The sequence below is a fragment of the Helianthus annuus genome, chromosome 12 (genome assembly GCF_002127325.2).
Source record: "Helianthus annuus cultivar XRQ/B chromosome 12, HanXRQr2.0-SUNRISE, whole genome shotgun sequence".
NCBI lineage: Eukaryota > Viridiplantae > Streptophyta > Magnoliopsida > Asterales > Asteraceae > Helianthus > Helianthus annuus.
Genome location: NC_035444.2, coordinates 98179827 through 98203280, shown reverse-complemented (window position 1 = coordinate 98203280; position 23454 = coordinate 98179827). Strand labels below are relative to the sequence as shown.

The window sequence follows — 23454 nt, the reverse complement described above, 5'->3', positions numbered from 1 at the left end:
ACCTCTCTGAGTTCAAAACACATAATTAATTTAAGATGTTTAGTTACGATCCAGGGGCGAAGCATTGAAAGGACCTGTGGGGCGCCCGACCCCTCGAACTTTTCGCTCAGTAGTGTTATGTACGTACGCTTCGTATAGATTTTTTTAAGTATATACGTATCTGACCCTTCGATTTTATAAAAAGAAAAAACTTAGATATATACTTTAATATCCGGTGACTTCCGACCCTCTAATGGAAGTTTTCAAGCTTCGACATTGTTACGATCATCATTGTCTAGTTGTTTAAGGTGGTGGTACCAATTAAAAGAAAATATATAAGTTACGTGACCAGAGAAAAAAAAGCATGAAAAGCACAAGGGCCAAACGTACAATAAGTTGACAAGACATACAATTTGACTAGTTTTTCAAGGGTAGAAACTCGATGAACTGTCGAGGGTTGAGGGTGACGTCACTCGTCTGAAGGAAACATTTCTCCGGCTGTTCTCTGCCGTGGTCGACGGTTCTGTTTACCGGAAACAGCTCTAGGGTTTCATAAGAGTCCACGTCATCATGGTGAGATGAAACCACAAGGGATGGCGTCGTTTTGGAAGTGGTAACTGTAGTCGTAGTAGTAGTATTGGAATTATTATTATTATTAACAAGGGTTATGTGGTTGGTGGGAGAAGAAGAAGACAAGCATTGCATCATGTGGCTCCACGTGGCATTCCTTGCAGGGATGCTCTTTCTCCTACGGTGTAACAGCAGCAGCTGATCATTTCCCTCCTCTCCTTCTTCTTCTTCTTGTTGTTGCTCAGCTGGTCTCCAACCCTCATCTGCTGCTGCTTTTTTTGTTCTTTCTCTTAGCATGCTCTTCTGGTCATTTCAAAAAAATATAAAAACTTATTATTATTCACACATACATAAACATAAACATATACATGAAAATGATGGAGAAAACCCTAGTGAGAGAGAGAGAGAGAGAGAGGGGAAGCTAGCCGACAGAAAGGAAGGAGCGAAATGCATTTTCCAAGAAAAAAAGAAACAACAAAACCTTTTTTACTTCTACACTTTTTTTTCTTATTTTTCACTTCACTCCATCAATCATATACACATTATTACCTTACACACTCATTCTTGTCATTAGTTCCGAATGTTACACAATTTGATTAGTTCAATTCGGTTTTTTATTAACTTAAGTTGAATGTTAAAATATTTGATTTAAGGGAAAAGATCAAATAGAAATAGAAAGTTAATTTTCGCTAGGAAGGATAGGAAGCCATATGATTATGACATGTGACAAATTTTAAAATAAAAAGAAAGTGTATTTTAGTCAATCCAACTCCTTCTTCTTCCTTTTTCAAAACCCAGTAACTTCAAAACCCAGCATTTTCAAAACCCACCATCTTCAACTATTTCTTCACTTTCTATCTCAATAATCACTACATTATAGTGCGATTTTCATCACCAATCAATGATTCCAAACCCGATCAACGTGTTCTTCAACTTTTTTTGAAGAAAACCCAGTTTAATTTCATTAAAAAAATCTCGTTTTTTCCTATGATTTTGGAGATAATCACTCAATTCGTTCGATTCGAGCGTTAATAAGTGTTTCTATCATTCAAATTTCGTCAATTGATGAAGATATCGGCTTCGATCCATGTAAGAAATTCTTTAATTTCATTTGCACGATATGGGTTTTTGATTCAGTCATTGCATTTTACGATCTTTACGGGGGTCCGGGGGCGGCAGCCCCTGGTAGCGGGGTCCCAAGGGCGGCAGCCCCTGGCGGGGTCCAAGGGGCAGAGCCCCTGGCTAGGGGGCTCAGAAAAAAAAAATTTTGATTAAATTGCTGTACTAAAAACGCATCAGAAAAATTAATTTTACAGAAATTGGCTCATTTCGAAGACAGTAATTTTTAGAGAATCCAGACAGTTCACAGTGAGGGACAGTTTTATGTGTCCATTGCGTTTTAGAAATAAGAGAGTTTTATGTGGTTTCTGGCTATTGCGTTTTAGAAAAAAACACATTTTTAAGTGTTTTTAGTCATTGCGTTTTAGGTAAAACACATTTTTAGGTGTTTTCAGTCCATTGCGTTTTAGAATGAGTCATTTTTAAGTGTTTTATAGCCATTGCGTTTTACATATAAGACATTTCTTTGTGTTTTTGGTGCATTGCGTTTTAGGTAAAACACATTTTTATGTGTTTTCTGGCCATTGCGTTTTACAAATAAGACATTTCTGTGTGTTTTCTGACCATTGTGTTTTACAAATAAGTCATTTGTTTGTGTTTTTTGTGCATTACGTTTTAGAAAAATGTCATTTTTTAGGTTTTTTTTTCATTGCGTTTTACGTAACTGATGGTTTTTCTATTGCGTTTTACGCAACTAGCTTTTAATTTTTTTTTTTTAAATATAGCAATAGTATACTCGTTTTAAAGATAAAAAAACGCTCGTTTTTTTGGTGCCATTTTTATAAAAAAATAATGTCGTATGAAAGAGTTATTAACGTTTAAAAAATGGGGGGGAATTGGAGGAGAGAGAAACTATTGGCTTGGATTGACTAGAATGCCCTTGAACAAACTCACGCGCCTCTTTTCTTCCTTTCAATTTACCTGATTTAATCTTAGCTCTTGATTAACTTAATGGATGGTCAAGATCACTTCCTAGCCTTTCTAGCCAAATAAACTTTCTATTGTATCTCCACCCTTGATTTAATTATGAATTATAAATCTTTGTTATGAAATAAAGAACCTATTTTGTTACTTATATTTAGTTAAAGGATATTATATCAATGAGGACTTATAACTAGAGCTAGCATAAGTAGGGTCTCTATAACAATGAGGACTTAACTCTTTGCATTCTTTTATAAAGTTAATAATGACAATCTACATTTTTTATTAATATAAGCATATTTATTTATTTAATATATAAATTAGCTGTATTACATGCAGAACAGACATATAGAAGTTTATAAAAACATTACATCATGTCTGTCAAGTTATAATGTTTTATAAGCTATAATTCTCAAAAGATAATAAAATAATTTAAAATTCTATAAAGGATTATAAAAGCACTGAAATGGTAAAAATAGATAAATTTTTAAACGTCATAATATTTTAGAAATATAATACTGATCTAATCTTTGTAAACTTCTTTTTAAATACTAAAAAAATTAGTGTCTTAACAGTTAATGAATTTTAAATTAAAGTACTATACTGCTCAATTTATTCTGGATGTGAAATGCAGATGTAGGCTATTGTATTTTTTTAGAAAAAAAAAAGACTTCATAAGTGATGATGTTCAAAATATATTTTTTAATAATAAAACAGAATTAAAAGGCAGGGGCCCACCCAACCTTCATTGTTGAAATAACGATAGGTAAGACAAATTAAGACCAGGGAAGAGGAATAACCTAGTGGCCCGCTCCGAATCTATATATATTGACTGTCTACTCCAAGTTTGTGAACCCTAGTTTATCATTTAAGGAAAAAAAAAAATTTACACAAAATTTATATCAATTTATTTCAGGCTTCTGGTTAAATAATTATGTGGTCACACATTTTTTCTCTTTGTTGTCAACTTTTTTCATTTATCAACATTATATTATTAAAGTTCATAATAACATATAAAATGAAGTTTACATTTTGTTTTCTTTTGTACCAAATGATAGGTTGATTAAAACCTTAAAAATGGACTTAAATGTGTTTTTAGCATGCAAAATCATAGATTAAATTCCTTAGATATTACGGAGACGCGCACACTCTGTGTATATATAGGGTAGATTTCATACGAGAACCACTCTTATTGTAAAACCACGAGAATCAATGTGAATACAAACAAAATAAACTTACTGTACCACTCAAAAACCTAAACCATCCAACCCCCCCCCCCCAAAAAAAAAAAAAAAAAAAAAAAGAACCTTAAACCCCCACTAAGGCTAAATGCAAAAAACTAAACTCTAAAGTTAACCCCACAACAAAATGGTAAAAAAGTTTTTTTTTTAATCGTGATTTTAACAAAAAAAAAAATATTACAAATAAAAACCTGTGATTTCACATTGTGTGTGTTTCTTCAAGGATATCATATGTCAAATCTCATACTAAGTTCGAGCTGTCACAAGTCTTTGATGTATACTATGATTTGTAAATTATAAAAGTAATTGAAAGTTTCTTAGAGTTATTTTAAAATGGGAAGTTAATATGAACATAAGAATAGATAAATAACAAAAATGAAAAGAAAGATAAGGTAAGGTAAGCAGACCTCTGATAATGTAGGTATTGCCCAGTTTCTAGTCTCTTCAACCTCTGCAACAAAACACATATTCCAAATGACACCAACCCCATTCATCATTTTGCTTAAAAACAAAAACTACTTTTCATATATGTTGTTGTTGTCTAATATTTAATTGTTAAAATGCAAACTTTATCATAAAATATACCTGAATCCTTGCGTTGTATAGATTGATCAAGATTAAGTATGTTAATATCTGTGGTAAGCTGGAAAGGAGGTTGATGAAGCAGCTCTTTTGCAGGATTATCGAGCTGACGACGTCGTTTCTGGCGTTCTCTTGCCTTGTGATTCTGAAACCAGTAGAAAACATTCTTCCCTTCGATCTTCCCATAGCGGCGGAGCTGAGCGGTGATGTGTTGGATCTCTTCAGCGGACGGTGTTCGTGTCCCTCGACGGTATAACTCCTCTAGGGTTTGCAGCTGCTCCGGCGTAGGGTTCCACCGTGAGCTCACAACCACCATTTGTTGTGAATTAAATTCTCTTTTATTTTGTTCAGCAGCTGCCACAGTACATTAAAAGTTAAAAAAAAAACACTCCTCCCTGTTGTTTTTACTAAATGTACTTGTTATTAAATTAGTTATAGAGGTGCATGCGACCAGTGGCGGACCCAGAAATTATTTGCTGTGGTGCGGATGAGTGGTTCAAGCATATTTTCAGGGGTGCGGTCAGGTTTTTTGCCTGAAAAATACATTATTTTTTTTCAAATGGTGCACACGCCCACCCTGGGCTTCACCTAGTTCCGCCCCTGCATGCGACATAAGTTGCTTATGCTTACAATATTATTATTATTATAAGTTTAAATAAAGAAAATACCAAGATGGTGATTTATGGGGAGAAGATGTTCATGAAAGCGGTTGTAGGAGGAGGAGGAGGTGGCGGCGCAGGTGGGCGGAGGTGGTCTGGGAACAAGCGGTCGTAACTTCCGGGTGCCATTGGTGGTGTAAGATTCGACCATGTTGATGTTCATGTGATCTTCATGAGGTTCATTGTAACCCATCATCCACATTGTCCAAAAATGTGCAGGAAAGGAAAGGAAAGGAAAGGGGGTGTTTGGTGTGGTGAAATTATTCGGGGGCAAAAGGGATGCCGATGAGAGTGATAGATATAGAGAATGTACCCTCTCTCTCTCTTTCTTTCTCGATTATTTAATGATGTCAAAAGCGTTCAATACGACATGTGATTTTTTTTTCTTATTTTTTTTTTCATCCCCAAGATGTCATGACAAAATAAAACGTTATGTAATGGAATATTATTTCTTCAGGTTATAATGGAATTTTTCTGTCAATTTTAGGCTTATGTGTAAGCATCCTCTTCTTTTTTTTTATTATTGTTAAAGTTTAGTTTTTTAAACATTATTATTGCAATTATGTTAGTATATTGAGTAAACTGCGATTTTGGTCCCTGTGGTTTGGCCAGTTTTGCCATTTTAGTCCAAATCTCAAACTTTTTACATCCGGGTCCCTGTGGTTTCACTTTTGTTGCCATTTTAGTCCAAAATTCAAAAACTCAATTTTTTCACTGATGCAACCTGGTTTTTTGTCCTTTTCTGAAGGGGCATTTTGGTCATTTTGCATGCCCAACTACCCACCCCACCCCACCCCACCCTCCTTTTCTTCTTTCTCCTCTGCTGAATCAGATTGTTTTGAGATGGATTTGATGCGATTTGTATCAATTCAGGTGCAGAAAGATGATGATTTAAGAATCAAGGTTAAGGTTTCAGTTATCAAATTAGTTTTCTGTTTCTTGATTTTAACGAATTTGGATTCATTTATTTGTAAATCGGGTTTTTTTGTTGTTAATTTTAGGTTTTGAAAGGGTTTTTTTGTTGTTGATTTTTCTGTTTCTTGGTTTAGGGTTTTTCAGATTGTTTTGAGATGGATTTGTTGTTGATTTTAGGCGATGGAAAGAGAGTGAGGAGAGAAAGGGTTTTTTTGTTGTTGATTTTAGGTTTTGAAGTCAGAGAGAGAAGTGTTGGAGAGAGAGAGTTAGGAGAGAGAAGCAGTTTAGGGAAGGAAGATGATGAGGTTGTAGATGATGAGGGTGGGGGTGGGTAGTTGGGCGGTGGTTGCAGGGGGTGCGAGAGGGTGGTGGCAGGTGGTGGTGCTTGGCGACGAGAGGGGGTGGTGGTGGTTGAAGATAATGAGGTTGAAGATGATGAGGTTGAAGATGATGATGATCAGTGGGTTGAGGTTGAGATGATAATGATATGGGGGGTTTTTATATTTTGGGGTTTTTTATTAAATGAATTACTTTAAATAAAACATAAATGACCAAAATACCCCTGCACTAAAGGACAAAATAAGCAGCTTTCAACAGTCAAAATAGGGGGTTTTTGAAATTTGGACTAAAATTGCAACAAAATGCAAACCACGGGGACTCAGATGTAAAAAGTTTGAGATTTGAACTAAAGTGGCAAAACTGGCCAAACCACAGGGACCAAAATGGCAGTTTACTCTAGTATATTAGTACATGTCCTAGCTTAATTTTCACCTGCTTGACAAGTTTAATTTTTTTTAGCTTCTTGAAATACACATTAAGTATAAGACATAACACAACTTAAATTAAGCTTTTTTTTTTTTTGAACCGGGTCGAAATAGGGACGTAGATGAGATAGTTCTATTTGTTGATTACCAAACAGTTTCTTGAGTTTTAAATAAATTAAAAAATATCATATATTAAGTATGAACATTCAACTGTTATTGTAAACAGTTAAATTATAAGTTTAAATAAAGTAGAAAATATATTTTAAGTTTTTAAATATTTGTTTATATTTTCAATTAATTAAGTTGTAAACAGTTTGGAACCATAAGCAATAAATATTGTAATAATACAAAAAGATATTGATTAATTTGATTACAACTTAAAAATAATAGAAAAAAGGACCTTGAGTCTGCACCTAGATCACTTACGAAAGTGAAGTGTAAATACCCTAAATATAGTAAAAGTGAATACCCTAGGTATACATTCAGTAATGTCTGTTGTTGGAAAAATTAGTGATTGACCAGGTTGACTACAAAGGCTTTGAACTTTGGATAAACATAAGCTGTAATATTATTTATATATATTTATTTTATTTTCTTATAACTTGGCGACGTCACCCTGTTTACAGAAAGCTATGTCGTGATGAATTTAATGGCTCGACTTGGTGGATTTTTACAAAGGAATTTGCTCGATTTAATTTAAGAAAAACTTATGACATATATGGGTTAAACAAATCTAATCTATAGTCTACAGTATATAATAAAGAAACCAATAAATAGACACTTGTTATTATTCTATACCATTTTGTCTATAATTATTATTTAATTTAAATTATTAAATTTAATATATTTCAAATATTTAAGAAATTACGGATAAAGTTCTATAAAATTGCTTATTATTTGTTTATAACTTTTGTTATAAAATTACTTTTGCTACCAGCACTAACGTTTGTTATACGATTTTTACGGTTATTTATTTAAAACTTACTATGTATTAAACTTTACTTATGTATTATAACTACCATTCAGACCACTCAAACATGTAACATGTGTCATGTATTTTATATATAATAGAGTAAACTCTCATTTTGGTCCCTGAGGTTTAACAACTTTTACCATTTTAGTTCAAAACTTAAACCTTTTAAATTTGGGTCAGAGAAAAATGCCAGGATAGTCCCTGTGGTTTCGCCTTTTTTCACCTATAGTCCTCAACTTTCTATTATTACCTGAATAATCCCCAAGTTTTCATTTTTTGTTCCCGGATAGTCCTTGGGTCTAACTTCAGTTTGTTTTCTCTGTTAAGAGGGTGTGAAATGACAAAAATACCCGTTCCTTAAAAGGCCAAACCACAGGGACTATCCGGGCATCTTCTTTATTTTTATTTATAAAACCCCACCACCACACTTCATCTTCAACCTCCACCTACCATCACCCTCCTCCACCCTCCACCATCACCACCACAGTCACTCTCCACCAAATCAAATGCAGAAATTAACCTCTCACTCTCAAATGTCGTTTGCTTCTTGTACGATCAAAACCCTAAATTCCTTTAGAAAATTTCAGCCGCCAGACTCCGATGAAGAAGGTTAACGATGAAATATGAACGAAGGTGATGTGCAGGTTGGTCGGAGATGGACACCGGAGATAACGATGGAGGTCGGCGGTGAACTATGTGCAGGCTGGTCTGTTGGTCCCTGGTTGATCGGGATCTTCCTGTTAATGAATGTCACACTATGATTGCTGTGCGGAATCCAGCAAATCATATACAGATACAGAAAGACATATGATTTCCATGTTCAACAGTCTGCAATTCAATTGAAATATATGACAAGATACAAGTTCCAGTTGATCACAGACTTCAGCTCTCTAGGTTACAGACAGATTCAAAAGTCCTAAATGAGCTGACAGAACTTCTATTTATAGGCAAGTCAGAATAAGCTAAGTGCTGTCCGATCGGTTAGGCTAACCGATCGGTTGGGCCACCCGATCGAACAGCTGTTCGATCGGTTAGGCTGTTCGATCGGCTAGGCCAGCCGATCGGCTTACAAAGCAGCACTTTTACAAAACAAACCCTGTATTCTGACGCCTTATACATTAAACTATACAACTTTAACAAAATAAAGACTTTAAGCTGACGGAAGCTACAGACGTTTATGTACTAACAGACTCCCCCTCGGATGAAGCTGTAGTCCCTTCCAGCAAAGTCTTGATTACTTCCTGTTGCGTCTTCTATCTCGTGCCTTTTGTTTTCTCTTCTCTTCTCGTTCAGCTAACATTTGTCTTCTCTTATGTCTTCCTTCTGTTATCCACCAATTTCTGTACACTGGATCTCCATCTCTTTTTCTGTCCCACTTAGGGATCTTGTTCTCTTCAGACTCTATGGGTGTCTGATCAGTAGGAGGTACAAATCCAAGATTTCGTCTTCCTCTTTCAACAGCTTTTCTCTGAATTTCCTTGGATCTTAAACTTCTCTTGTACACCTTTAGAAACTCATCAACCTCTATTTCTCTCCATGAAGTTTTCCAGTTCTTACCAGAGTTGATTTCTTTAGCAAAACAGACATCAACTACACTCTGGTACTGCTGAGCAATGGCTTTGTCTTTCTTGTCATAGATTATCTTGTGGACAAACAAGCAATCTATGTCTTTCTTTGAGCAATTTACCAGCCACATCGGGTCTAGAATACAAATTTTCCTAGCTTCACCAGTGTCTTTATCGTACAAAGAGATCACAGCTTCAGCAGTAGAAGGATTATAGAGCCATGCTTGAAATAAATCATAGAAATCCTGCTCAATAGCCCTTAAAGGCATGCTCTTCAAACACTTTGGCGGTTTGACATCAAGAGTAACGTCCTTCTCACCTTTAGCTGTATACTTCACAATTCTCTTAGGAAACTGTGGTTTCCAATCTGGATAATTGATCGTTGCTTGATACTTGATGTAATTCCACAGCTTCTGGTCTCTCTGTTTTACTTCAGGACCGTAGTAGAATTGTTTAATATTCTTTGTAACCACCAATTCATCTACGTCCCACCAAGGTAAGGTAGCAAGATCATAAATACACCTGAAGTATTGAACACCTTGCTCTCTTCGAATTGCATAAACATTCAAGTCTTCCAGATACCCCCAAGAAAGAATATCACCCCAAGATAAGTCTTTATCATGAGTAAAATACTGTAGGGCTCTAAGAGGCTTTCTTTCCTTTGGCATTGATCTGAACCATTTCTTTCTCTCTTCAGCAGAAATTTCTCTTGGAACTGGTTCAGGCATATCAGCAGATGCAACTCTTTCTTCAATTTTTCTCTTCAATAATTCTGCATTCATGTCTTCAAATAACTCTGTGAATGTAGGAAATGCCATGTCTTCACCTTCATAGTGAAAATCTATTCTTTCTTCTTCCGAATCTGAATCAGTCTCTATGGTCACATTATCATAAAATTCTGCTTCAAGTGGAAATTGTGGTTCAAAGTTTTTAATCGGAGACTCTGGGATTTCATCTTCGATATCAAATTTAAACTTCCCATCTTCTAACCCCAACTCCTCAAGCATTTCAGCTCTTGTTCTGATAATATCTACTTCTCCTTGATGATGTTCAGAAAGAGAAATAAAAGTAGATGTGAGTTGATGTACCTGTTCACCGGATTGGTTTCCAGAAGATGACCCTTCACACTCTGCATCATCATTCTGTTCATTCACTTCATCATTCATGAGTTCATTTACTTTATCTTGAACAGATGGATCATTGATTAGCAAACCCGATGTGCCTTGATCATCATCATCATCATCAGGCTTATCATCATCATCAGATTTATCGTCTGCTTTATCATCTTTATCATCATCTTCATCTTCTTCCTCCCAAAAATCACTATCAGATTCTTCAGATTCTTCTTCCACTTCTCCTCTAGCTATCTTCCCTTGATCCTTTAATTCATAAAATCTTAACAGCTTGGCAGATTCTTCTTCACTATAGGGCACTCTATAGGCTTTTCCAACTAATACAAACTTGTCGGTAGAGTACTCCAGTAGTAATACTTCTTTAGCCTTTTTCTTTCTTTGTATGATTTGAACGTCTCTCAAAATATTCTCCGGAATAATAGGCTCTACAGATTCACCAACCATAATAAACTCTGGTTCATGAACTGCTTCATTTTCTGCTTCCACCATTTCTTCATCATTTGCTGTAACATTTTGAGCATCCACCATTTCAATTTCTGGTTGAGAAGATGATCCACCTACCTCAAGTTGATTTTGTGAAGATCCAACAACTTCAACTTCTTCTGCTATGCCTTTATTTTTCAGGTTAGCTTCTTCAGCAAGCTGTCTTTCTCTTTCTTTCCTTCTTTCATTTGCCTTGATAATGTCAACTTGATCAAAAGCCTCGTGGATGTTCACCTTCAGATGTGCTTCAATCACAGCCGTAAGCATTTCTAGTTGCTTATCTTTCATCACCTTATCTGCTCTCATAGCTTCCATCTCTAGCTTTATTGCCTTCATTTCATTTGTCGAAGCTTCATTCATCTCATTTAAGAGTTGATTCAAAGTCTGATTGATATTCTGCAAATCTTTGACTTTGGCGTTCAATGCAGCAATTTCATCAGTAAGTGCGCTAATAACTTCTGCATTATCTTTTATATCTTCCTTCATTTCATTCAATTTCTCATCTTTTGTAAGCACTGCATCCATTACGTCTTCGTGCCGTTTCTCCAATTCATCAATCATTTCCTTCAACTTTATTTGCACAGCTTCGTTTTCTTCCTTTTCCTTTTCCAAGGCTTTGACTTTTTCTTCCAATTCTTTCATCTTTTGATCATGAAATAGGTCTCCTTCACTATCTGGTATGTCTTTAAAGAAATCTCCAGTAGCACCACCAAGGCTATCAAAATCTAAGTTGAAATAATCTGTCTTTCGTTGTGATGATTCTGGAATATCATGACGATCAGATGTTTGTTTAGCAGATTTAACTCCGGTGATCTCCACATAATCATCATAAGAAGTTTGTGTTTCAATTGGAATTTCTGTTAAAGGAACTTCTTTTGGTATTTCAACCACAGGACTAGTTTCAGCAGAGTCCTGTTTCTTCTTCCCTTCCTTCTCTTTTTGTGATTTAGCATTCTGTTTCCTTGCTCTAACCACTCTTGGAATATCACCACTGCGAGTAGCTTTTCTTTTTTTTGTTTTTCTGGGAATCCTCAGGATTGTACGGTGAATCTTCATCTTCAGAATTCTTTCTTTTCTTTAAAGGTCTTTTCTTCAGATGTACCTTTCCTTTTCCCACTGTCTCTTTGACCAGTTCAGATTCAGATAAAGTTTCTTCTGAATCTTCATTACTGGAGTTCTTTTGAGCTTCCTCCTCTTGACCAACTTTCTTTTGAGCTTGTGCTTGTTCATCCTCTTCATGCTTTTTAAAATAGCTTTCCAAAGTCTCTTTTAAACCAACACCTTTATCAATCACCTCCCTCGGTTCTATGACAGGTTCATCAATTAGCTTTCTTTGAGGTTCTTCAGAAGACCCTGCAAAAACAATTATTCAAAGCAAAATTAGTAACAATTTTCATAACAAACTCTAAGAATCATATAGCTCCCCCTATCACTGTACCCTTTGCTGTTTCTTTAATTACAACCACAGGGGTCGACTTTGGTGTTCTCTTTCTCTTTCCATCTTTGATACACCACCATCTGGTTTTCTTTTCAATCATTTCACTCATCTTATTGTCTTCATTGTCTGAATCACTATTATCATGTCTCCATTTATCATTTTCAGGTGCTACGTATGATTCATCCTTTAATGCACAAATCAACTCTTTTGTTTTAGCATCCTTCTCCTTTGTGATTCTCTGAATAGCAGTCTTATTCACTTCAGCCATTGCCATAATATCATCATTATTCTTTGGCAAATCCTTAACTTTGTCATCCAAGATCATCATAATGAATCTTGGGTACATAATGTATTTGTCTCTCCCAGCTAAGCAATTTTCTTTTAAAAATTCAAAAATCACTTGTGAAATATTGTATTTCCTGTTCAGCACAATACTTACAACAATGTTCATTATGTAGTTAGACACCTCATCATAGGCTCCCTTTCTGTGAGATAGGGAATGCACTAAGCAATGCATTAAGTATCTGTATTGACTCGAGAAACTCCTTTTGAACATTTTTCCGTTGATGTGTGAAGAAAATCCCAATCTACACCATAGCCCTTTAGCAAGACGTTCTGACATGATCGTTGGATCATTGTCAGAATCTTGTAAATCAAGAACCCTTCTTATGTCCTCTACTCCAAACACTACTTCAACATCAATATCCTTGTTGTTTTCATCTTTCTTCTTGACTACTGCATGAATTTTATTATCCTTTTCTTCAAACCTTGCAGTGTCCCAGAATCTTCTAACATGAGATTCATAAACTATTGTTGTATCAGACAATGCCTTAGCAATTCTGCTTTTTCTTAAGCACTCAGCCATTTTTTCTGCTTCTGTTCCTTTTGTAGAGACCTCATCAATTGCACTTGGAACATTGTGTCCTTTGTTAGTGTCTTTTCCTCGTCCCTGTGAAAAATTTAAACATTAGATATAGAGACTTGAAACACTTGAAACATTTAGAGTGATAGAACAGTGAATCGAATGGCTTGTTCGATCGAATAGTATTTGCTGTTCGATCGAATAGGAATGATGTGTTGAAAGAACCTTTGCTGTTCGATCGGCTGGTCTGATCGATCGAGTGGTCTACTCGATCGGCTAGCAAAATACTGTTCGATCGATTAGCAAAAGACTATGCAAGATATCTAAGGTCATCAAACAATGCTGTTCGAACGGTTAGCAAAATGCTGTTCGATCGACTAGCATAAAGCTGTTCGATCGGCTAGTAAAATACTGTTCGATCGGCTAGTAAAATACTGTTCGATCGGCTAGTAAAATACTGTTCGATCGGCTAGCAGAATACTGTTCGAACGACTAGCATTTTACTACTTGAAAGATTAACCAAGATAGTCATGCATATATGAGATAATGCAATGCTGTTCGATCGACTAGCAGAATGCTGTTCGATCGGCTAGCATTTGCTGTTCGATCGGCTAGACTAACCGATCGGCTAGCATTTGCTGTTCGATCGGCTAGACTAACCGATCGGCTAGCAAATGACTAAACAAAAACAACATACATCAGATACATTCTAACACTTTAAACAATGACAAAATATTTCATGGCACACATTTCAAGGCAGAAAAACAAAAGATTTAAACATTATTCATAAATGAAAACATGATGCTGTTCGTTCGGCTGGTCTAGCCGATCGGCTAGCAACATCTTCATCATGAAGAACATTCAAATAATCATGAAGAACAAACTAACAGATATCTCAAAATTGAACACAGATTATTATTCTTCCTGATATCGACATCAAAACTCTGTTTTCATTTTCTCTAAAAACAACCTAAAACCTGTTCAAATCTTCATCTAAAGTTCCGACTGACGTCACTTTCAATCTTAGATCTATCAAGATTAATTAAGATTTTGCAAAAATTAAACCGGTAATCTTGTAGATCATGCAATTCCGATCAAAACCCTATTCTCAGAATCATCTAACTCTATCTTAATCTTTCCTAATCTTGATTTTTCTAATCGACTCAATGAAGAACATCAAACAGTTAAGAACATGAATGAAATCACTGATTCAAAGATTGAATGACATACCTTTACCATTTGTGATGATGAGTGAGCCAACAACACAAATTTGAGATGAAAAAGAAACAAGAATCTTCAAGAACAATGAATCGAGTAGCAGTCTGTTCGAACGGAAATGAAAAAGGTTTTCTAGAAGCCTTGACTGCCTATTTATAGGTATGACTTGATCGGTTGGCCTAACCGATCGGCTAGCCTAGCCGATCGGCTAGTCTGTTCGAACCAAAGATCATGACCTCTTTACTCGAATAACTTTTGACCCTTTTTCTGATTTTGAACCTTTTCATATTTTATCAGTGAATGAGAAATCCATTTAAGCATCTAGGTCCAAATTAATGACCCTAGAAACTTAATTCGTCTACCAAGTTCAACTTAATGACCTTGGTTGACCTGAAGCAAAACACACTGATTATTTTCAAAGATTTTTCTTGAAAATTTACAAGTTACAAATTAATGAACTTGTATTTTGATATTTCAAAACTCTCTGTTTTTGATTAGCTCCCAACTCGCCTTTCCAGTACAGGATCAACTTTCTGCATTTGCATCAGACTGTGAATCTGATGATACGCTTTCTACCTTGGTTTGTCAAAAATAAAGTAGAAATGTAAAATATATTTTCGTATTTTCAATGCATGAAATAGATCAAAATAAAACTGAAATATTAACAGGAATGAAAGTAAATCTTATTTACAAACCTCTTTGTGAGTTTGTGTAAGAGGATCATATCAGTTCATGAGACAAATCACTAGCACCGTTAAGCTTTTAATCGTTTTAAGTTCTAAACGATTCACCTCGATTGACGATATAGTTGTCCTCTTAAATTTTCACACAATTTTCAATCTATTCAGGATACGATTTTAGATGTTTTAGGAACTTAGCTCAAATCATGTGTCCCACCTCTCGAATATACTCCCGTATCCAGAATCTCAATATTCAGTCTTACAGGCAAGAATTACTATAATGATGTCTGTACATAATTTAGGGGTTAAATGCGAGAACTGAGGGATCTCAGGTCAGAACTTCCGTTCAGCAGAGAGATATCAGCTTCGACTTAGCAGTGTGTCCCCTTTAGAGGATCTTTTTAGCTACAACAGATGATTATCAATTTTATTGTCTAATCACTGAGGGCTAGAATGCTATGTTTCAAGCATTTACTGCAAAGCATTATCCAGGGACTAGGTCAGAACTACCGTTCAGCAGAAGTCCCGGAATAATACCCCAGACATCATAGAGTATTAACACCTAGTATATCAGAATACGAGATCTTTCAAACGAGATTTCAGGGGTTACCTATATATCCAAGTAGTGTTCCCCACAAATTTTGCAAGTTTGAAATTTTATGTTTATATCCTGAATAAATCTACTAAATGTACGAAAACCTATCGTCACATCATTTGTGAGACCGTTTATCACATTTGACATTACATTTCTTTAGCATGCTGTGATAGTCCACTGATGTACTATCATTTCCTCTTTTATCAACAAAACTCATTTTTGCTTTTTCAATGTTTTTGGTATTTTGAAAATTTTATCATGTTTTTGGCTTTTTGAATTTTTACTGTTTTTGTCTTTTCTAAAACGATATATTTACAATATTTACAAATATTTCTATCTCCCCCTAAAGACCAAAACATGTAAAAAGACGACAAACCATTGCAGATTGTTTATCATCATCATCCACAGTGGTTTCTGCATCAACGCTAACAATTCCATCAACCACTGAAAAGAGCATCATACCATTTAGTTTTAAAAGATATTTAAAACGATTTCTGTCAAAAGCTTTGGTATGCAGATCAGCTTTTTGCTCATCAGTGTGGATTTTCTCAATTCGTATCAACTTTTTCTCGAAGCAGTCGCGAATAAAGTGATGACGAATTTCTATATGTTTTGTTTTAGCGTGATGTACCGGATTTTTAGTTATGTTAATTGCAGCCTCGTTATCAACAAAAATAGGAGTGTTAAGAAACTGCAAACCGTAATCGCGCATTTGTTGCTGTATCCACAGGATTTGAGAACAGCAGCTGCTTGCAGATACGTATTCTGCTTCACATGTGGATAGCGCAACAGATGTTTGTTTCTTGCACTGCCAGGTGACCAAGCGAGGTCCAAAGAACTGGCATCCTGCAGTTGTTGATTTCGCATTTTGTTTGCAGCATCCGAAATCCGAGTCGGAATACCCCTCGAGTGTGAAATCGCCTTTTCTAGGATACCATAACCCCAATGATGGAGTTCCTTTCAGGTAGCGTAGTATCCTTTTCACAATGATTAAGTGCGATGCTCTAGGGTTAGATTGAAATCTTGCTGCGAGGCATGTTGGGTACATAATGTCGGGCCGAGAAGCAGTTAGATACATCAAGGAACCAATCATGGATCGATATAGTCGTTCGTCTGCCCTGTCTCCGGTGAGATCTGGGTGAATCCCATGATTTGTTGCTAGTGGGGTTGCAGCAGATGAAGAGTCTGACATTCCGAATTTCTCTAGAATATCATGGACGTACTTTGTCTGGTGTATGAAAATTCCTTCAGGAAGCTGATCAACTTGTAATCCTAAAAAGAATTTCATTTCCCCCATTGACGACATTTCGAATTTCTGCTTCATCACTTGCTCAAAATCTTTGCACAAGTTTTCGTTGGTTGACCCGAAAATTATGTCATCCACATAAATCTGAACTATCAGCAAGTGACCATCAACAATCTTTGTGAAAAGAGTAGCATCAATTGTTCCCCGGATGAAGTTATTGGCTAGCAAGTGCTGAGACAAAGTCTCATACCAGGCTCTCGGGGCCTGGTGTAAGCCATATAAAGCTTTATCCAAAAGATACACTTTGTTTGAGTGATGTGGATCGACAAACCCCGGCGGCTGTCCCACATATACTTCCTCTTTCACTTTGCCATATAGAAAGGCCGACTTTACATCAAGCTGATACACTTTGAAATTCTTCCATGATGCAAATGCTAGAAAGATCCTGATGGCTTCGAGTCTTGCTACAGGAGCGTATACCTCTGTAAAATCAATTCCCTCCTGTTGACTGAAACCTTGAACGACGAGCCGAGCTTTGTTTCTGACTACTACTCCTCTGTCGTCCCTCTTACACTTAAACACCCATTTGGTATTTATTTTCCGATGACCTTCAGGTAGATCCACCAGCTTCCAAACTTTCAACTTTTCAAATTGATTCAATTCTTCCTGCATCGCGTTGACCCAGGAATCCTCAGTAAGTGCCTCTTTGTATGTGCGAGGTTCTATCTGCGAAATAAAACAACACAGTGAGAATTCATCTTGTAAAGACTTTACTGAAGAATAAAAACTTGAAAGGCCCTGATCAAGTTGACGTCTGGTGCGAACTCCTGATTGCAAATCTCCTATAATCTGTTCCTCTGGATGATACGAAAGAGTTCGAGGCATCACTTCGTCTGGAACATCTACATTTCCTTCTAGATTTGTAACATTCTGTTCAGCATCCTGCTCACTAACTTGGTTTGTTTGACTTAATACCTGGATTTGCTCCCCCTCAAGGTCTGAATCACTATCATCAAACACTGGCATATTTTCAGCTTCTTGATTATCATTTACCACTGACTGATTACCAGGAGCAACTTCATCCTCATGATCACCAGTATTGCTAGGACCTGCTTCATTGTCATTTGATGTTTCACTAGATCTTTTCGTATATTCTGCTGGAAATCTGAGCGATGATTCATATTCTCGAAAAACATCCAGCTTATCAAAGAAATCTTCTTCCTCTTCAGATTCTTTTCTCATGTCAAACGATCCCCAAAGTCTATCATAGTTATAACGCCATGAATCACCAGGATTTTGAGGTGGCATAGTATAACCCTGACATTCAACATTTGCTGCTTCAATAATACGCTTTTCACTTGGAACAAAGACACGCCGTGTAGGACCTGAGTAACCAACAAAGATTCCTTCAAAGCTCTTTGTACCAAACTTCCCATTAGGCTCTATAACTGTGCATGGTGACCCAAACGGCTCTAGATACTTCAGATTTGGTTTGCGTTTATTAATCAGCTCAAAACACGTCTTGTTGAACTTCTTCACAGTAAGAACTCTGTTGAGAGTATAGCATGCAGCAGAAACAGCTTCAGCCCAGAACTTGATTGGTAACTTGGAATCTGCAAGCATTGTTCTGGCTGTCTCGATTAGCGTCCGGTTCTTGCGTTCTGCAACTCCATTTTGCTGAGGAGTGTATGGAGCACTAAACTCATGCAGTATACCTCTTTCATCACAGTATTCCTCCATCTTACTGTTTTTGAACTCAGTACCATTGTCACTTCGAATTCTACAAATCGGTCTCTGGTACAGATTCTCAATTTTCTTAAACAAAACCACCAAACTATCAAAGGTTTCGTCTTTTGTTTTCAAGAACATGACCCACGAAAATCTGGAGTAGTCATCAGTCACGACCAAACAGTAAGAATCTCCTGTTATACTTTTAACATTCACTGGACCGAACAAATCCATGTGAAGTCTTTCCAAAGGTCTCGAAACTGAATTGACTTGTTTTGTAGGGTGTGACTTTTTCTTCTGTTTACCTCTGACACAGCTTATGCACTCCCCTTCCAGATGAAAACCTTTAATATTTACTCCGGTGACCAAATCGTTATGCACTAAGTGATTCATTTTCCTTAGGTGAATATGCCCCATCTTTCTGTGCCATAACCTTGACTCCTTTTCCGTTGCTCTGGACACAAAACAATGAGCCTGACCCGTGGTTGTAGTAGCAACGCTCATGTCCAACACGTACAGATCGTTGACTCTTGGTGCCCTCATGATGATCCACTCTTCAGGTATCACAAATCCCGGTTTCAAGATTAAACATTCTTTGTCGGTGAAATAGGTAGTATACATCCTGTCACAAATCTGGGAGATACTCAGCAGGTTGTTCTCCAGCTCAGCGATGTAGTTAACTCTCTCAAACGTGATAATACCATTTGATAATGTTCCTTCACCTATGATCCTGCCTCCTTGATTACCCGTAAAACCCACATAGCCACCATTAATGTCATTCACATCATACAGCAATGCGGTCTTCCCTGTCATATGCCTTGAAGCTCCACTATCCATTATCCACCTGGATACAAGTTTTGGAAGATCCTGCACATAACAAATCATCATTTAAACAACTTTCAAGAAAGATGCCGATTCATGCTTCGCAATCCAGGAAGCTCCGGCAATTCAAATTGTTTAGTCAAACATGGAGTCCACCCAGGCTTTATCAGCCTTAGGGACAACCGTGACTTTTGCAACTTGAATTTTGAAATTCTTTGAATTAAGAGGTGGAAAATTTGCATCATAATCAATTGTCATTGATTCTTCAGCATTTTTCACCTCAGGAATTGAGACCTTCTTCTCAATTTTTGTTACAACCTTTGGTTTCCACACTTGTTGAGTTTCAGCACCCCACTTATAAAATTTATCTTGTTTAGGTACCAACTTCTTCACGTGTTTAGATTTTTCTTTCAAGTTGTTAGTTTGAACCACTTTCTTCTCAACATACATCGGTGCTTTTCCCTTTTTGTCATCTTTTCTTTGTTGAACCTTCACAATTTCAGTCTTAGGTTTTACAACAGTACACTTTCGTGCAATATGACCCATTTGATTACATTTGAAGCAAGTACGAGTATCAACTACTTGACTTGTGCCTTCAGACTGAATTTGTGAAGCTTTCTTCTCAAAAAATTCTTTGTTAGATTTTGAAAAAATTTTCTGTTCTTCCTCAGCAAGTGAATTTGAGCTGTTCACAAATGTTTTCTTTTTGACATACCTTTTATTTTGATCAAATCTTTTCTGATATGATTTACCCCCCTGATAACCACCTGACCAATTTCTGTTGTTAGTGTTATAACCACGTGATGGATAGGCAGTTTTCCTGTTATGAATCTTTTCGACCTTTCGAGTGTTTACTGTTGACAACTCGACTTCAATCAATTTAAAAACTTTGGCCAATTTGTTCAGATTCACATTCTCTAATGGAAACTCAGAATCCGAAAACAACTTATCCGATCCTGACATCTTGTACATGACAAGATCAGATTCATCATGTAAGTTGCTTTTGGATTTCTGTTTCGGAATGTATTTGTCTAGAAAACAACCATCCTCCTCAGAAGTGTCACAATCTGGTTTAAGCACATTATCCACCACACTTTTCACCACATCATTTTGGACACCCTCGTCATTGGAAGACGTGAACGTGACATCAATATTCTCAGGGAATGTAACATCATTTTCTTCTTCAATTTCCACCAAACTAGACTGCTTTTTCGTGTAGTTGTCTAAGATTGGCGGTGGAACTCTGTGAAACCCTACACCTTTTCCATCCGAAAACACATCCTCACCAGCTTTGTTTTTCCCTATGGGTTTAGGAACTATGTGCTGCAAAACAAAGCTAGCTGAGCTATAGCTGTTTAATTTTAACTGGATTCTTTCATTTTCAATTTCACTTTCTTGAACCTTCAGTTTTAATTTTGCTATCTCATCCAGTTGTTTGTTGATTGTTTCCTCTTTTATTATCAAAACAGCTCTTAAATGCTCATTTTCCTTAGTTGTTTTTCCATTTCTATCATCACTCTCTTTAACGACATTTTTCAATTTTTCAAATTTTTCAACAACATTTCTGCTTTCAAGAAGAATTTTGTCATGATCAGCTTTAATTTTCAGGTTTTCAGTTTTTAATTCTTTTATTTGTTCAGCTGATTCTTTTGACTCTTTGTCACAATCAAGAATTTGACTTTCAAGTTTTCTAACATTATTTGTCAGATTCTTGATTTTCTCCCCATTGAGGTATGTGACTGTTGTACAAAAGTTGCATTGTTTATTACAACTTTTGCAATCAGTATTGCAATTGTTTTTGTTACCTGACACAGTTGATGACTTAGTTTGACTGACCTGTTTCTTTGACTCAGAATTAGGAGTAGAATCTACCTCAAGTGCTTTGACAGCAAGCACTTTATCAGCCATTTCTCTCAAGTTTTCAGCTGTCATCTCCTGTGCAGTGTTGATCAACCCGGTGTCAATTTTCACAGGTTCTTCTATCTTCTCCTTTTCTCTTCTTTCTTTCTCTCTTTCTTCCTCGATCATTTTCGATGTTGGTGTACCCCACCATTTGTGTTGCCAGTACTCATCCTCTTCTTTGTATTCTTGGATAATGGCTTCAATGTCTATCTTCTTGTAGTCAACAGCAATGTTACCATATTCATCCAAATAACACTCTCTATCTGGATCCCATCGGTTTGCACGTGTTGCTTCCTCATAAACACCTGAGAGTCGGATGATCTTTGCTTCAGCAACCATTTTTCGATATTCGTACTTTTGTTGTTCTGTACGATTATCCTTCCATTGAATTGGTTCATTATGACTCGCCATAAAAGCATAACCAATAGCATCATCTTCAGGTAATACTTCCTTACTCCAATCATATCCTTCATCATCGTAAATCACTGCCAAGGCTCTAGATTTTCCTTTGTTGTCTTCAGATTGCTTTATTCTTGGCGGTTCGGACTTATTCTGATGATAGATAGCTTTCTTGTAGTAGTCATCCTTGAATGGATTTTCAGATTCTTCAACATATGCATTTCGGCATTCTCGTTTGAAGTGGCCTTTCTGTTTGCACTTGAAACACTTCACCTTTGATTTATCAAATCCCAGCTTTGTTGAAGGACCACCGATTGTTTTTCTTCCTGTTATCTCCATAAAGCGTTGTGCACGTCGCACTGCACTCGCCATTGCCCATTGGATATCAATTAACTCCATCTCTTCGGGATCTATCTGATCATAGTCTTCTTTTGTCAGATTAGTATTCCCAATCTTTCCAGCAATCAGCCCCTCATATGATTCTAGCACAGATGCTAGAAACACCATCTGTTGCTTCACAGATTCTTCATCAAAGTTTTGTGCATTCTTCAGATCAACAGCAATATTACATGAGAACTTTGAATCAGAACGATTTGTCGAGGCAGTAGGAATAGAAGTAGACCCACTATGATATCCACTGTGACTTTCTTTGTTTGAGTTGCTTTGATTTTCTTTAGGAGCTGGAGATATGTTTTCGGCAGAAAATGCAGTTTTAGGTGATGAGGCTTTGGGCATCAAACTTTTGGGATAGTATAGTTCTGGATTTTGTTGATATGAATGATTGACTTTGTACGTTTTCTTTAATTCTAGCTCATGGCTTTCCAGTCGTTCAATCACTACATCTGGTTTTAGTTCTTCTGGAGGAATGGTGTTTTTCAACATCAAAGCATAGTACCTCCAGTCCATTTCATCTGGTAAAGAATCGAACAGTTTATCAACTATCTCCTCATCAGGATATTTGATATCATGACGTGCAAGTTCCAACTTAAGATGACCAAAACGTTCGATCATTTTGCAGACTGACTCATTTTTGAAACAACTGAACATATCAAACTCCTTTTTTAGTAGTTTAGTTTTGTTCTTTAAGATTTCTTTACTTCCCAGACATTTCTTTCCCAGTTTATCCCACAAATCTTTGGCGTTGGTGTAGCTGATTAGTGAAATAATATCTTCCCTGACAGATTGAAATAGTAGTGCTACACATTTCTGTTCAGCAACGAATAGATCAATCTCTTCATTACTTCTCAATACTTCACCATTGTTTTTACCCGCAGCATACCCACTTTTCATGCTTTTCCAGCTGGGGAAAGCAAACGCCATCAACCATTCTTCAAATTTTATTGCCCATCTTGTATAATCTTCAATAGCCATTAACTTTGGAGGACGATTAAAAGTTCCAAACGCGCTTTCTGATTCCCATGCTTCCTTCCTTTTCTCTTTGATTTGATTTGTGTTGGTATTGTTTGATGTAGAATCATCATTTTCTGGATTTCCTGATCCTCCTGAGCTTACAGTGAAACCATACATATCACTAAAAGGGTTTGTGAATATGTCATCCATTTTGAATGTTCCTGTAAAATCAGACAAACACTTAGAAAAATTTTGACTTCTTAAAAACGCTTAACACTAACACTTGGATCGAACAGGGTAGTCGATCGAG

At 36.4% G+C, this 23454-nt stretch overlaps 2 protein-coding genes across 2 annotated transcripts; both read right to left on the bottom strand.

The window, feature by feature from the left end:
- Positions 1–300: 300 nt before the first annotated feature.
- On the bottom strand, positions 301–5366 carry LOC110895832 (WUSCHEL-related homeobox 1). Its single transcript, XM_022143197.2, has 4 exons — positions 5081–5366; positions 4416–4766; positions 4238–4281; positions 301–852 (listed from the first exon to the last, which is right to left on the bottom strand). Exons 1-4 carry the CDS (start codon positions 5271–5273, stop codon positions 397–399), a joined length of 1044 nt encoding a protein of 347 aa, XP_021998889.1. The 5' UTR covers positions 5274–5366; the 3' UTR covers positions 301–396.
- A 3591-nt stretch (positions 5367–8957) lies between these two features.
- Positions 8958–23354, bottom strand: LOC118485098. The gene is made up of 8 exons (XM_035981342.1): positions 22068–23354; positions 21299–21980; positions 16074–16141; positions 12778–13291; positions 12343–12720; positions 12007–12257; positions 10613–11960; positions 8958–10510 (listed from the first exon to the last, which is right to left on the bottom strand). The coding sequence occupies exons 1-8, from the start codon at positions 23352–23354 to the stop codon at positions 8958–8960; spliced, it is 6081 nt and encodes a 2026-aa protein (XP_035837235.1).
- Positions 23355–23454: the final 100 nt, after the last annotated feature.